The sequence below is a fragment of the Onychomys torridus genome, chromosome 21 (assembly GCF_903995425.1).
Source record: "Onychomys torridus chromosome 21, mOncTor1.1, whole genome shotgun sequence".
NCBI classification, from domain to species: domain Eukaryota; kingdom Metazoa; phylum Chordata; class Mammalia; order Rodentia; family Cricetidae; genus Onychomys; species Onychomys torridus.
Window position 1 is genome coordinate 52,902,947 of NC_050463.1, and position 13,367 is coordinate 52,916,313.

The following is a 13,367-nucleotide window of genomic DNA, read 5'->3' on the forward strand; positions in this document are numbered from 1 at the left end:
AGTCCACTGGTCAATTTTAACCACATCTACAGAGTATTTCTCCAGGGGACTATCTATTCTTAAAAAGTCATAGAATGCTTTTGTCCAGTCAAATGGATGCATAAGACCAAACATAACAGATGGCTTCCACAGCAGCTGTACTGAAAAGAAAGAGCAAGCACCTGGAAATGTGGCCCCCTCTGTGGGTGCTACAGGTTGGGGGTGCTTAGGATGTGAGGAGTGGGGCCACTGCATTTGAGTGATGCTGAAAAAAAGGACTGATGTGCCTGTAAGAACTTAAGTATGACACGAGACCGTCTACAGTAAGGACCATTTCCAGGTTGTTGCCAAATAAAAATCAGAGTTTGTGTGTGTGTGGCGGGGGATAAGTGTTAAGTGGGAAAATGCAATTTGGGGGGAGAAAGATATTTTTGGTTTCTGGTATCATACACTTGACTAAATTTTTAACAAGTAAGGAGACATGAGTAGCCTAGGGACCCTGGACTTGCGGTTACTGTTGAAGGCAAGGCTGTTGGTGCTAGGGTCTATCAGGCCCTTGACTTGTAGGAGATAAGTCGGAGCTCTGCCCTCATGGAAACTTAGTTCTGGTTCTGTAGGAGCTCATGGTAGAGTGAAGGTCTCCTGGGGTGGGCAGCCTCACAGAATGACACTCTGTTCTGTCATTCTCACTCTATGAGCTACTCAAGGGAGCGTGGCAGAAGTCCTGGAAAGTGAAGGCATGCTCCCCCTGGAATACGAGCTCCATCTGGTTGGAGGTGTGCCAGCCATGGAGAGGTCCCAGTGATTGGGAACTGGAGGAAGCTCCAGTTCCTCTGTGGTACAGCCTGCCAGCAGTGCAGCCGAGTGTGACTCCATCCCTCAGCAGAGCCTTGATGCTGGATCCCCAGAAACACTCCTCCCACCAGAGAGACTATCTGCCTGGTCACAGTGGGAGGGCCGTAGTTTGCCAGTCAAGGCATATCTGGTGTGTTGGTTTTCCATCAAAGTGACAAAACACCGAGGCAAAATAACTCAAGGGAGAAAGATCTGTGGCTTCCTTTTTATGCTGTTCACGTAAAAGCAATCTGAGGTGGCCACACGTGTTCTCCATCTTTCCTACAAAGGAAAGCACCAGGTGGGCAAAGGCTCCTCACAGGAGGTAGGCAGTGTTGGAGGTCTCAGGAACCTTCCCCAGGGAACTTCTAATTTTGCACACAGCTTCCTACAAGCTGTGCGCCATGGGGTTGGCCCTCGGATTCTCCAATAGGAATGAGCAAAACTTAAATCAGGAGTAGAAGCTTTTGTGTGGGAGCGGGGTGGGGTGGGGTGGTGGAGAACTGAGGAAAAAACTTTTTAGAACTTCCTAGAACACCCAACACTTTTAAGTGTTCAAAATAAGGCACCACCAGCCACAAAACCCTTGCATGCAGGCAGAAAATATGGTTAAGGGATGTGGGGTGATTTAGTTGCGGCACTGCAGTTTTAAAAGTAGAATCAGAGATCCAAACCCGGTCCCAACCTTCGCCTCTGCTCTTCCTAGTACCCCCACAGTGGAGTCTGTGCGCATTGATCACGCTGTGCCTGGAGGCCCGGCTGCACCTCCCGGGAAGGGTCGCTGGGGATCCAACACCAAGGCCCTGGTGGTGCTTGCCCAGCCCCCGCCTTCTGCGAGGCCGAGAGGGGAGGAGCCACGCGCATGTGCACAGCTGGCGCCCCCCGCCCCCCGCGCACAGCTGGGACGTGGGCCCGGGACCTGAGGGCTCAGTTGGGAGCCGGCGGTGGACGCGCCCGCCGAGGCCTCCGCTGCGGTCCACGCGTGCCAGCGTCTGTCCGCGCCGTCTACCATGGCCGTGCGCTCCCAGCGCCGCTGCCTGCAGGCGCTCCTGCTGTGCTTCGCCTGGGGGGCTATGGCGGTGGTCGCCTCAAAGCCAGGGGCAGGCTGTCCGAGCCGCTGCCTGTGCTTCCGTACCACCGTGCGCTGCATGCATCTGTTGCTGGAGGCCGTGCCTGCGGTGGCGCCGCAGACCTCCATCCTGTGAGTGCGGCCCGGGGGTGCTGGGGTCCGCGGGACGTGTGATTCAGGGGGGATCAAGGGGCGTGAGTAGCCTAGGGGACCGGGGATATTGGTTTGGCGAGGTGGGGAATCCCGGTGTCCGTCCTGGGCGTGCTGGGCCTTTGTCCGTCCTGGCTGGGACGCCAGGGGCGGACCTGAGCTCTGAGCTTGCGGCCTTGGGAGCTGCCTTTGTTCAAACTCAGAATCTCCCGCTGGCCCGGGAAGTGGTAGGGAGTCGCCAGGGAAAGCCCCGTGCGTCTCGTGCGCCCTCCCCTGACTAGCCTCCCCTCCGGTGTCTTCTCAACTTTCACTCAACCCACTCCCTCTCTTTCCCTTCCCCCTTTCTCTTTCCCTCTCCCTGCCTCTCCCTCTTCTCCTGAATCGCCGGCCTGGGGGGTGGGTCGCCCCTCCTCTGACCTCTTCCTCCACCAGTCTACCTGCCCCCCCCCTTCCTCCGCCTTCTGGAGGGAGGCCCACACCACACCACCCTGTGCCAAGGAAACCTCTCTAGCAGATTCTGCGTCCCGCGGTGCCACCAGCGCCAAGTGTCTACTCTCATCAGCTTCTGTGCTAGAGCCTTCAAGTTAGCTGGGTGTCCTGGGGACCCTGTTGGGCGCAGCATTTGTAGGGGCCTTTTTCTCTGCTGGAGGGAGCCTGACATCCAAGGTGACATGGAGGGCCCACCACTGTGCAGGTGACCAAGTTCTGGGCAGCCCAGGGGACCCCGCTTGCTGTTTTTACTCCCAGCTGGTCTGTTTCCCAGAGGTTCCCCACTTCCTGGACACTTCACCTGGAATTGTGTACTTCTGCCTCTCCACAAGCCCCCAGATCAGAAGGAATCCTAGTCCTGGGGGAGAGGAGCCACAGTTGGCTGCAGGCCTCTGTGTGCTCTGAGATTTGATTCTGGTGAAGGCAGGCATTGGTTTCAGGGGCCAACTGTAATTCAGGGCCCTGCAGCTGCACTTCTGCATTCCAAAAAGAGTTTTCACTTTTTGTGGCTGGGCTGGAGGACTTTGGCATCTCCGAGGAGCCTGTGAAAGTTATAAAAATCTGAGGGAACTATTCAAGGAGTGGGCGGTCAGTGTTCTCACTTCTAAAAGTGCATGGGTGTCCTACTTCCGCTGGCGGAGATTGTGCGGGGCAGCAGGGCCAGGCTGGAGTGGGAGCGCCTAGCAGAGTCCTCTGAAGAGCTAAATAAGGCTTCCATTCCAGAGGGTGTGGATGGTCAGCCAAGGCTGTCTCTGAGAGGACAGACATGGTCGTGCTGTAAAGCATTAAACTTTTAAAACGGGCCAGGGTGGAATGTCTCCAAATGCAGAGAATTTCTGTAGTGAGTCAATGGCCAAAACTTGGACCCTGAAGCCATTTTTCACATCTGGGCAAAGTCAGATACTCAGACTGTGTGTTCCCAAATCTTTAATTGCTTTTTGCAACAGTGTTTTAAAATGAGTGCTGCAGTACAGAACTGGAGTCCTCCACTCTGCATGCTACCATGCTACACACACACACACACACACACACACACACACACACACACACACACACACACATGTAGCTGGGGGCCTGAGCTCAGTGGTTAAAGACCTTTGCAGCCAACCTTGACAGCCTGAGTTCAATTCTCAGGACCCATATGATGGAAAGAGAAAACTGACTCTTGCAAGTTATCTTCTGCCTTCCATATGCATGCCACATGCACGCCCCCTGTTTTAGGAATACACTTAGAAACTTAATTTTAAAAAATTTAAATGTAGCAGAGGATGTGAGAGGTGTCCAGAGAAACACCAGAGAGAGTGTTTGGAAGATTTCCCCAGAAGGTGTGTTTGCAGAAATTCAAACCTTGTACTTTTATGGATGTCTGAAGTTTCTTGAAAGATTTTGTAACAAGGTACCACTGACTCTTCTGGGCAAGTGCCTGACAGAACATATATTAAGTTAGCCCACTCTGTGTCTGGGTCCAAGCTGGTGTGGGGGGTGTGTGTGGCCCAATGGGATAGTCACACACAAAAGCATTGCCTTTCAGCTTCTCTGCCCACTCCCTGCTCGCACATACATGCTGATACTTTATATTTTTCTACATTGGAGGCAGAGGGATAGCTCAGTGGTAGAGAGCTTGCCTTGGCATGTGAGGCCTAGAGTCAAAGTGAGGAATGAAACAGAAGAATAGTTGGTTATGTAGAAATCGGACATAAAAGATAGGAACTTACAGAACCCCACTGCCAGGGTCAGTGGGATCATCCCACTGTCTCACCACTTGTGGCCTAAAACCCCACCCCCTCTCATATTCTCCAAAGACTGAATCAGGTTCCTTCCTTCCCCCAGTGTTTTTAGAGAATGCCCAATTCTTTGGGGCTTTAGAAGGTTCTCAGGCCACCTTTGGTACAGGTTGAGACTGGCTTTGCTTCCTGGTACCTCAAAGTTCAAGGTGGAACTTTCAGTACCCTACCCCTCTCTGCTCAGTGCCCTGAGTCTCTTAAGGAAGTGTCTGTCTCAGTCTGGCTTGGAAGGCTGGTAGAAATTGCCTGCCTGGTTTTTGTATAGTGTATTGAGTAAAGCACCCCATAAAGCTGTTCCTTCCTCTGTGTCTCTGCACCCTGGCCTTCTGGGTCCTGTAGGCATTGGGCTTCTCACCTCACACCCTGCTCCTTTCACATCCTTTATTGTCTCCTAAAGTCTCTGCTGCTGAGGTCATGGGAGATGAGCCGAAAAACTTAACATCCACTGGGCATTCCAGGCCACTCCAGTGCCAGGGAGTTGTTACAGACTGGTGGTGTTTCAAAAGCCCCAGTACAGGAATGATTGAGGCTATGAGTTTGGGACAACTTCTCTGGGTACCATGCAGAGCAGTCACAGCCTGGCCTCCCTGGCCTCTGTGAGTCTGCCAGAGACCTGGTGTTCATTCTTAGTTTTCTGATTGCCTTGTCTGTGTTTGGACTTGTGATAGATTCTAGACTAGCCACTTTAATAAAGACCCAATCCCTGTCATCAACCTTGTGGGATATCGGCTTTCCTGATGGAGCACAGGACAATGTCCAGGTGTGCCAGGCCTGTGTGGGATGGAGGAGGCTGCAGAGCTCTGGTAGAGTGGATCCACTTGGCTTGACTGCATGGGTAAAATTCCCAAATGCTGACATCTCTTGGACCCGTAGGTGTGGAGATGGATTCAGTTGTTCAACATGCTTGTTCCCAATCAGTCATAGCTGCTCACAGCTTGTCATTTACCAGCACAACATCCAAATGAGGCACTGCACTAAGGAAAGAGGGCCTTCCTACAGCTGTCCCTGTAGAATCAGCCACCTTCCCACAGGAAGCACAATCTTCCTTGCCTGAGACTGCAGAAGCAGGGCCTGGGGTGGTGGTGTTCACCAGACTCTCCATTCCCAGCATTGCCAGTAGTGTGTTAAGTTCACAGGAAGTTCCCTGGCTCCTGACCATGTCCTCTGGGGACGCCTTTGGCTCTGGTTTACTAGGATGTGCTCTCTACAAAGTGGTCATAACATGAGAGCTCATGTCCCTGGCCTCAGGGCTGAGGGATGCTCACATGCGTGAACTCACTATTTTGTCCCACTGCTCACAGCTCAGCCAAGATCTGGGAGGCTGTTGTATTCATTCTGGGTTCTTGGGGTGCTGGGCAAAGAGGAGAACCCTCAGTGTCCATCCAGGGCTTGGTAGGACCTGTATCTAGATGGCATGCTTTGATACCCTTGGGATGATCTTTGAGGGTTTATTCTGCTGGGACATCACTACTTTGGCCTCTGAATGCTTGTTCTTGTGTGTCTGGATATCTTTCCTCCTGTGAGGAAAATCATAGTGGTTCCACTGTTCTTTAGTCTTTCTGTCTCTACTCTTCAGTGTGTTTTAACGTCAAAGAAATGATATAAAGATAATCCATCTACCTGAGACCTTTGTACTGGTATTTGCTCCGCCCATGACCTTGGGCTATAAGGCCCAAAGGAGGCGGTACTTCCTGCCCTTGTATGTGACCTCTTATAAGGGTTTGGAGAAGAGTTACATGTCCTTCTCCCTGCTCCTACTTGTGAGGTGGATTCGCTCCCTGTCAGATCAGAGGATGACTTTTGCTGTCTTCTCTGTTCTGTAATCATGGTAATCTTAATAAATTCTGTTACACATTTAATAAATAGACTCATGTGGATTGATCATAATAAGTGGTGCCCAGCTTGGACCAGGCAGCTCTGATGGAAGCTTGGCTCTTAATAAAGCCACTTGCCTTCCATTTTCTCCTCCTGTGCTACTTGACTTTGCCGGTGTTAGTAGACTCAGTTGGTGGTAGCAGAGTGTCAGGTTCCTTTCCCATGGAGCTTAGGAGGAGAATGCTTGTGTGTGGTGCAGGGTTTGTGGGGAGAGCCTTCCTGGGCCAGCTTGTTTGTGCTCAGATTGCTTCCACTCGCTCTATGCCTACAGTCTGTGTTCCCCACAATGGGAACCAGAAGCTGAAGAAGAGTCCAGGGGGTTTTATCTGAAGTTTGGGGTGTTGGGCAGGCTGGACAAGAGGTGCTCCCTACACAAATCAGAGGCACACCATTAACACACAGGCTCAAAGTGTGTCTCTTTATGAGTGTAAAACTGGGAGCGTTGCAGAGTCCATGCAGTGTGCTTATTCCCATTGATGAAATATGAGTGTTTGCCCATCCTGTTGGAGAAACTGGCCTTTCCTTTTGTACTGGGCAATAAGGAGAAATGAAAACAGATTCAAATGATCAAGTCAGCTAAGACTATTAAGAGAGTTAGGAGGGTCAGGACCCCAGGCCTGGAGCTGGAGATTTCTTAGGAATCAGGAAGTTAAGGAAATAAAGAGGCGTCTACGGGCCTCTGGCCTTTAGTACCACTCAGGGAGACCCCTTGAATTTCACAATATCCAGGACAACCACTTGTTTTCACAATGACAGCTTTGTGGGCTTTGAGGTGCAGAAGAAAATTATATATTTAAAATGTCATTGCTTTAATGAATTCATATAAGAGCAGTTTAACTTTAATGTGGTGCTTAAGCTGGGACTCTGTATTAGTTCTTGTTCTTTTGCTGTGGAAAAACACCATAACTAGAGCAATTTATGGAAGAGTTTACTTGGGCTCACGGATCCAGAGGGATGAGAATCCATCATAGCAGGGAGGCACAGTAGTAGAAGCAGGAAGCTGAGGACTCGCATCCTTAACCTGAAACATAAAGCAAGGGGAGCAAACTGGACGTAGGCAAAGATTTTTAACTCTTAGAGTATATCACTCAGCCACATACTTCCTGCAAGGCCACACCTTTTAAACCTCCCCAAACAGTTCTACAGATGGAAAGAATTCAAATACTGGAGCCTACAGGAGACATACCTATTCAAACCACTGCTGACTCTTTTGTGGCAGTTCCGTCTCTGTGAGCCAGGAGCCTTTGGGATGGGGCGGGTCTGTTTCCTTACCAAACTCTGAAGGCCAGATGCCTACCGTAAGCACCTGGCACAGCAGCGCTCTGACAGTGTGTGGGAATGCTTGAAGTGACAACTTGTGATGAGTTAACATCTTTCAAAGTTGGTAATTCCAGTACTTTATGCTTTCTTTGTCTTGGTGTTTCTGTTTTGAAAAACAGGAGCCCCACACCATCTCCTACCCCTGTGTCTTTAACACTTGGGATACTAGTTTCATTTCTGGTTCCATGACCAAAAGCCCTGATCAAAAGCAACTTTGAGGGAGAGGTCGTTCATTCTGCTTACAATTACATGTCACAGGCCATCCCTGAGGAAAGTCAAGCCAGAAACTCTAGGCAGGATTGGAAGATAGGCCTCCTTGCTATTCCACAGAGCTTTATCTCAGACCAGGGGACCCACTTCGTGGACAAAGAGGTGCACCAGGAACCAGAGAAGATGTTGATTGCTGGATGGCAGGCAGGATTATGCTTAGCTAGCTCTCTATCTTGGCTCGTTTTACGTTACCACCATTTGGGAACCGCATTTGAGAGAATACCCCCATCAGCTTGGCCCATGGGGCATTTTTTTGATCCATGATTGATGTGGAGGGCCCTCTCCCTGTGGGCAGTGCCGTCCCTGGGCTGACAGTTCTGAGTGGTATGAGAAAGCAGGCTGAGCAAGCCATGAGGAACAAGCCAGTAAACAGGATTCCTCCATGGCTTCTGCCTCAGTTCCTGCCCTGATTTTCGTCAGTGATAGAGTGTGACCTGAGCATTGAAAGGGGCAATATACACCCTTTATCCCAAGTGGCTTTTGGTCATGGTATTTCTGTTAGCACAGTAGTAGAAACCCTAACTAATACACTTCAGGTTATAGGTGTTTCTATCTTACTTTAAAATTTTATGTGTGTTTATGTTCAAAGTGCATTTCTTGTAGGACCTTGCATTTCCATTTATCATTCTCTCCAGCACCATGGAATTTTTTTTTTATTATTTTTTAATTAGATCCCAGGCATCTGGAACTTCGCTTTTTTGAGGACTGTAGTTAACCCCAGCTTTGTTCTGCTGATTTAGAGAAGTCACAGGAAGTCAAGAAGTTGAGTGCCCTCTTCTCCCAACCCCATATCCTATTAAGATTGGAGAGGCAGGACTGGAGGCAGGGCTCCCTTTTAGACCACTTATTATTAACCTTTTGGGGAGAGATCCTTAAACACCAAGCCAGAGAGAGCCCCGTGCTCCTTTGCTGTATGATGGATGGATGCAGATGGGCACCCTTCCCCTTGGTCCACTGTGAGTGCTGTCTTTGAGCCATGTGGGTGCTTCTGCCTGTGTGGGTGGATGTGAGCTGTCAGGCTCCGCTGCGCTCTCTGCAGCTCGATACAATCTTCTTTCTTTCCGCCTGGGGTATTCTGGAGTTTCTGGCATCTCTCCTGAAAGTTTTGGCTGCCTCAGTCTCTCCTGACTCCTGGTGTTATCTTCTCCCTCAGACAGTGTGCTGGACCAGCTGCATTTCACCCCATTTGTTTCCTATCTCTCTGGGTTCAGCTCTCATTTTGACTGAGGTACAATACCATGAAAACGGTTGCCTATATATTATTTGGGGTTCTTTATAATGGAAGAGTCTCACCCATTACTCCATCTTATTTGAGAGTGAACAGCCCTACTTGCCTTTAAAAAATTGTTTTTTTGTTTGTTTGTTTGTTTTGTTTTTCTGCCTTCTTTAAATTCTTTTTCAGAAAGGTGTGGTAAAAAGAAGTAGTGCTCAGAATAAAATGCTGAGTTAACTTTCACAAGTTCAGAGTCTTGAGAAAAATGTTTCCCATTTGTCTTTGGGCCATTTAGCATGAAATACTCTGACAAGCAGTGGCAGGGTCCTGGTGTATTGCACCATGTGAATTCCCACACAGACATTCTTGGCTGGACAGCTTTCTGCTGGAAGTTCTGCTTAAAGCCAGAGGTTACCAGCAACAGCTGTGAGTAGCCTGCCTGTTAAAGATGAGGTGTTGGGACAAGCCAGGACGGGGGCTCACATTTTGTCTGTGGCTGCCTGCTAACCACAAAAGCAGAATGGAGAAGTTATCTGTATGGATAGACTGAATGGAGTAGGCATTTATACAGAGTGTTTATATAAACCAAATAGTCTTTACCACCTACCTCCTTTGGTTGTATCATGTTGGCTGTGGACCCAAGGATCTGTCCTCTGTCTTGAACTTGTCTCTCTTCCATGGCCTTGAAGCTATGATGGAAGCAAGAGAGGAGGATGGCGCTAAGCTTCCTGAAGTGATGCCGCACTGGTGCTCACACTGCATTGGTGAATTCTGGTCACATGTTCCACCCTACTCTGGGGTCCAGGACTGGATCAAGGATGTACCTATAAAGAAGTAGCTTCAAGGGGCTGGAGAGATGGCTCAGTGGTTAAGGGCACTGACTGCTCTTCCAGAGGGCTGGGGTTCAGTTTTCAGCACCTACATGGCAGCACATGACTGTCTGTAACTCCAGTTCCAGGGACCTGACACCTTCACACAATGCACATGAAATAAATTTAAATTTAAAAAAAAGTGGCTTTGAGCAGCTCATCTTCCCCAGCTGTGGTGTCTTTAGGTTTCCTTTCACTGATAGATTTTCTGTTCTGTGTACTTCTTGACGGGGGCTAGGTGGAAGGGTTCTGAACTTTGGTCTCTTCTCATAGAGGTTCACCAGATGTCCTGGTATATGTGTCCCTATGTTCCCATGTACTGTGACTTAGGGTAACTTTTGCCCTCACCCCTAAAAGGAGAGTAGGAAATACTGCCATAGAACAAGGTGGTCTTAAGACCCTCTCATGAGAAGCACTGTGATGTGTACTGCTGGGGGTTCACATGGCCTGCCCCGAGTGAGGTAGGGTTATCTGTGCTTTGACTTCAGTGTTGGTCCTCGCCTGGGCCCTTACAATAGGATGACTGCCCGGGCCGGCCGTTTGCACAGTGGGAGCTCTCTAAGGCATGAAGCCAGTGGGTTCCCATCCTGACTGCTTCAGGTAATTGTTAAAATGATGGGTGATGTGGTGAAGGACTAGAAGAGAGAAACACAGCAAGTCCTTCATCCTGAGGATCAGACCAATAGCTTCTGGGGACCAGGGGTCACTTGCATTTCTGAACAAGTTTGGCTTCTGCTGTGACCATGCATCTTTGTCCACTGTGTGCCAAGGATGTGAGGCTGCAGCTCGGGCTCCTGTCCTCTGGCTGGAGGACACTCAGCCCTTCCTGTTTACCTCCTATAGCTCCAACTCTGCATGCTGCATACAAACTTGAAGGTCTTCAGAAATTCACCCCTTGATGACTCCCTTAGGGGTCTCTGAACCGCTCATCTCTGGGAGGAGTTTGGTTCAGTAAACAAACACATTACATTAGCCTTCCCTGCTGGAGAGCTCTGAGCAGCCATCTTTACAAGCTGTGCTAGGAGTTATGAAATCTGTCCCCTCACCCACTGATCGACCATTTTGTTTTTCTTTTACAGGTTATTAAAAAAAATTTTTGCAAACAATATACATTTGTATTAAAAATACTTTAAATATAGATAAAACGAAACAGATTGCTTACATTCTATTATTAGCTCAGATGCACATTTTTACAAATGTCTATGTGTATGCCTAGACATATCAGTGTTGACATGCCTGTCATGTCTGTTTTCAAAAATTAGGACATGATACCTGCCCTGTTCTGTAATGTACTTGTATGCTTTAGCATTTGGCCACATACCATACTTTGTGTGTGTGTGTGTGTGTTTTGTATGTTATGTGGGTGTGTGCAAGGAGGCCAGAGAATGATATGAAGTGTCTTTCTTGATTGCTTTCCTTATCTTTTTTTTAATTAAGAAAAAAATTGTTTTATTCATTTTACATACCAAAGATCCCCCTCTTCCCTCCTCCCACCCCCGCAGCCTCCCCCTCCCAACCCACTTCCATCCCCTCCTACAAGAAGGTAAGGCCTCCCATGGGGAGGTACATTTAATAGAGGCAGGCCCAAGCCCCTTCCCCTACCCCAAGGCTGTGCAAGGTGTCCAACAGGGTCTCTCACTGAACCTTGAGCTTACTGGTTGGCTAGACTGGCTGACCAGTGAGCTCTAGGGATCCATCTTCCTCTGTCTCCCAGTGCTGCTAAAGTTAACGATGTCCAATGCTATGCCTGCTGCTGCAAATTCAAACTCAGGTCCTCATGCTTGTATGGCAAGCGCTTCACCCCGGCCCCACATACTTGTTTTGATCATAAGTTTACTGGGTAATTGAAAGTCATTGTTTATAGGTAGAGACATGATAGATAGATAGATAGATAGATAGATAGGTGATTGATTGATAGATACATAGATACATATATACATAGATAGATGATAGATAGATAGATAGATAGATGATGGATAGATAGGTAGATAGATAGATAGATAGATAGATAGTTGTGGTTTAAATGAGAATGGCTCCCATTGGCTCATATGTGAATATTTGGTCCATAGTTGCTTGGGAAGGATTAGGAGGTATAGCTTTGTTGGAGGTGTGTCACTAGAGGCAAGTTTCAAGGCTTCAAAGGCCTCCTGCTATTCCCAGGATGTTCTCTGGCTCCTGCTTGTGGATCAAGATGTGACTGACCTCTCGGCTACTGCTCCAGCTGCCCACCACCATGCCTTCCTCCTCCATCATAGACTCTAACCCTATGGAATCATAAACCCAATTAAACTCTTTCATGGGTTGTTTTGGACAGGGTGTTTTATCACAGCAATAGGGAAGTAGCTAATACACATGTGTGCACACATGCATATGTACGTGCGAATTTGTGTGCATACATTGGGGATTGAATCCAAGACCTCAAGCTGTACCACTTTACCACACCCTTAGTCCTGCCTTGTCATTGTTAATGAACACAGTATTTGTTTCTATGAAATTGCCAAGTTTATTTAACCAAATTCTTATTACAGACTGTTGCTTTGTTTTCACTTTTTACCAAATGTAAACAATACTTCTAAAATACACGGTATGCATTTTCTGTGTGTGTCTGTCTGGGTTATTTTTAGGGTGTGGTTCTGTAATCCTGTAAAAGACAAGGTGAAGTTTCTGCAGTCACCCATCACATTAACAGATCCACAGATAACACTGGTTTTTGTGTGTTTCAGCTTGAAAATGTCTAGTGTGAGCATATAATTCATCTATTAACAATGAACTGGTGGCTAATAGCCCGGCAACCTATTCCTGAATAGAACCAACCTGTCTTGATCTGATACACTGTTTGTCTAAAAGGCCCACCACAGCTACCTTTTTAGAGACCAGGGCACATACCCGTATCATGCTCAGCTGGGATGTTTTAATAGCAAAATTAGAAGTTCCTTAGAAGGGACCCTGTTGATAACATAAGGGCTGGAGCAAGAAGGCCACCTGTCCATGATCCTCATTTGAAACAAATATGCCCGGTGCCTCAGATTTTCCACCATTCTGTACCTGTCTACAGCTGATGGCTGAACTCCAAATACTGGCTTTGGGGTAATGTTTCACAGAGATAGAATCTACAAATAGCTGTCTCCTTGAATTCCAGGTTGGGACACTGTCCCAAACTCCGGGGCTCCTGGCCTAAAGTGAGACACTAGCCCAAGGTCAAGAGATTCTTGACCCAAAGGGGGTGATGCTGCTGGAGCTCAAGGACTCCTGGTCCAGCAGGTGGCCCTCCTTACAGTTACTCCCAGCAGTCCCAACAGGTTTGCATGTTTGTGGGAACTCCCTTGGGATCTGTGCCTCAATCTATATCAGTTGAGGGCAGGACAGCTCTATGCAAAGTAGTAGGATGCTTAACAGTTTCTGAGGGGAGACCATATGTCAGCCTTTGAGGATACAATCATCTCAAAGTTGTTCAGTTTCCCTACTCTTACAGAGAACACACAGGGTGGAGGCGCAGTGTAGGAAGTGTGGGGTGT

At 48.4% G+C, this 13,367-nt stretch overlaps 1 protein-coding gene across 1 annotated transcript in view; it reads left to right on the plus strand.

The window, feature by feature from the left end:
* Positions 1-1,594: 1,594 nt before the first annotated feature.
* Pxdn (peroxidasin) overlaps positions 1,595-13,367 on the plus strand; it is a 66,321-nt gene continuing 54,548 nt past the window's right edge. The window contains exon 1 of the mRNA XM_036170527.1: positions 1,595-2,014. Within this exon, the coding sequence (XP_036026420.1) occupies positions 1,824-2,014 (191 nt within the window). The 5' untranslated portion in view covers positions 1,595-1,823. The remainder of the gene's footprint in view (positions 2,015-13,367) is intronic.